The sequence below is a fragment of the Olea europaea genome, unplaced genomic scaffold (genome assembly GCF_002742605.1).
Source record: "Olea europaea var. sylvestris unplaced genomic scaffold, O_europaea_v1 scaffold6289, whole genome shotgun sequence".
Classification (NCBI taxonomy): domain Eukaryota; kingdom Viridiplantae; phylum Streptophyta; class Magnoliopsida; order Lamiales; family Oleaceae; genus Olea; species Olea europaea.
This window is the reverse complement of record NW_019264648.1, coordinates 1-2,701: the sequence shown is the minus strand read 5'-3', so window position 1 is coordinate 2,701 and position 2,701 is coordinate 1. Positions and strand designations below refer to the sequence as shown.

Below are 2,701 nucleotides of genomic sequence, written 5' to 3'. Positions count from 1 at the left end.
AAAGTAATAAAGCCTTGTGACAGTTGGAAAAATCATCATTAGTGCATTTAGTGATATGTGTCCTATGAAATGGGTTATAGGATTTTCGGTAAAACATAAAAAGGGAAATTGATATTCATTAACAAAATAATAGACCTTGAAAACTTTGACCTTCTTTACATGAAATGATCAAGATTAGATGGACAGAGAGCTTATTTAGAAATCTGCAAAATATTGTTAAGATTTATGAAATCAGTATACCAGAAGAACACTCTGCGTAGCACAATCCATGCCAAGTGGTTTCAGGCAAATGTCAGCAAAAGATACCATTGTACCAAGATAATTAGCTCTGATCGCATCCACCTATCAAGATTAATAATGTGTGAACCACTATGAATCTTCTAGCTTAATCAGAGTAAATATTCATGTATACCTTAAAGATGAAACAAAATTAAAGGAATCTCTTCACATTTATGTGCTATAGTGGAACACAATAATGTATTTACCTTTTTTGGATATCAAATAGTAATTTGATATTGCTTTCTGTCACAATGCTCGGTGCTTTTCCATTCACAGAGGCTGGAATTGTTGCTATAATTAGCTGCAAAAGTTCTCTGTTAGTTTCTCTATTCATGTGTGTGTTTGTGAGAGGTGAGGGCATCAAAACTGGAATTTGAACTTTGCAAACTAGGGTGTCCAAATAACATGAATTAGATTTTACTTAAATTAAATTGCTAAATTTAGTTCATTATTTAGCACTGTTGAAAATCAATAGAACAACATGTGAACACATATAAGTTAATTCTACATATCCAATAAATGAAGTATGACATAAATGTTAAGCTCTAATGCAATTCATCAGCTTGGCAAATAGCTTAATATGCTGTTCTTTTCTTATTACAGACCCAAACTCATAACTGGTTCAGTGTATGTTGCTGATATGCTCGTTAAGTAGCTTAGGGGTGCTTTTGCTATCATATTCTTTCCTTAATGAGCCCCTCTTTTGTGCTATTTGGCTGCCCAAACAATCGATAGTACAATATAAAGAGTTTCTGGAGATATTTTGATATAACAGAAAGAAAACCAGATAAAAATCTATGTGTGTGTGTACGTGTTGTGTAGCGAAGAATTTTTTCATAGCATGATGAGTGTCTTTATTTTTTGTGTGTTGTTGACAAATTTATTTCTTTGTAATTAAGATTCCAATATAATTAGCAATTCATTGCAATTGACAATTAGCTAGGTTGTAGGAAATTTTCTCCGTTTTAGTTTTCAAGAGACCTCTATATAACTCTTGTATAGTTTCCAATTGGTGTATGAACAGAAAGACTATTATCTAGATTGTTCTAACCAGTAATTGTGGAAGACCTTTGATAAAATTTGAATATGGTCTACAAGTGAGGAGGGGGTGTTGAAAACAAGATTCAAATAAATAAATGTAGCCCTCTCTGACGGCTTAAGTTTTTAGATAAGATGTTACTATAAGTAAACAAAAATTTTCATAAAACCAGTTCCAATCTGTAACATATATGTATACGTGTGTATATAGAATAACCTGCTCAATTCTGTAAAAAGGGGCTAGGTGGCTGTCAAAAAATTCTCTCTCTTTGGCAGCTCTACTTCCTGGGCCTACCCATAGCTGAAACAATAGAAATCAAATAAATTTGTATGCATCAACATAAATTATTGTAATGAAACATAAAACTGAAGTCCCCAACACTGTCTTAAGCAATACTTTATATGAGGCATCAGAATCTATTGCTACATATTATACCTTCTCAGGCTTCATCTCTACTTCGAAACGAATAAGACCAATGCAAAGCATAAGAACAATAGCCAATGACAAAAACAATAATAGGATTGGATTTCTAGCCACCAATGATCCATATCTCCTGAAATAGAAATATGATTCACCATGTCAAAGAGTCATTCTTAAAATTAAAAAATATTTATGCAACGTCCCTGACCACTGCTAAAAGAAATGATATATGACCTGAAAAACTTTGACATGTAATCTTGAACAGTTGAGAGTTGAACACTATTTGCAGTTTGACGGACATCCCCAAGCATCTGATAATTAGAAAGAAAATTATAAGTTGTGGTAGTTTCGCTAAGAAAGTCATCAATGAGAAGATGAACAAAATGGAATCAGATACTACAGTTCTACCGACAGAGAACTAGAAAAATATTATGTTTTCAAACAAGAAACATGCCGCAAGAAATGTTGGTTATAATTAAGTATCAAAGATTTATATATCATCCAAAGAAACCGTAGAACTATTTAGACATATTTCATTCTGCTGAAGCTTCATGCTTTGCAGCACAGAATCCCACAAGTCAATAGGGAAGAATACTGCATACATTCAGAAGTTGTGAATTGGTATGCACCTGAATGGGGTTTTTATTTTTTATTTTTTATTTTTTTTTTTTAGAGCAGCAACTTCAATACATTTTGCCTGCATTAGTCACAAAATGCATAAGCTTTAAATAATTTGTATACTCTTGACATATACAGCATAATAGAGACTTTCAAATTTCTTTCGTTACACATTGAAAACTGATATTCATTGGTTCAATATCACAGTTTTAATGAAGAAAAAGAAGCTAAACTATATCGATATTGTGTCCAGTTTTGTCCACTACTACATACCAAACATTCCAAAGATACATGTTTGATACAAAAAATCAACTATCTATCTAGTTTGAGTGTTCCCTCACTTTC

General features: G+C 32.3%; 1 protein-coding gene across 1 annotated transcript; it reads right to left on the bottom strand.

The window, feature by feature from the left end:
• Window positions 1-18: 18 nt before the first annotated feature.
• Window positions 19-2,197, bottom strand: LOC111389841 (Niemann-Pick C1 protein-like). Its single transcript, XM_023014816.1, has 5 exons — window positions 1,973-2,197; window positions 1,754-1,871; window positions 1,535-1,618; window positions 486-580; window positions 19-342 (listed from the first exon to the last, which is right to left on the bottom strand). The coding sequence occupies exons 1-5, from the start codon at window positions 2,047-2,049 to the stop codon at window positions 282-284; spliced, it is 435 nt and encodes a 144-aa protein (XP_022870584.1). The 5' UTR covers window positions 2,050-2,197; the 3' UTR covers window positions 19-281.
• Window positions 2,198-2,701: the final 504 nt, after the last annotated feature.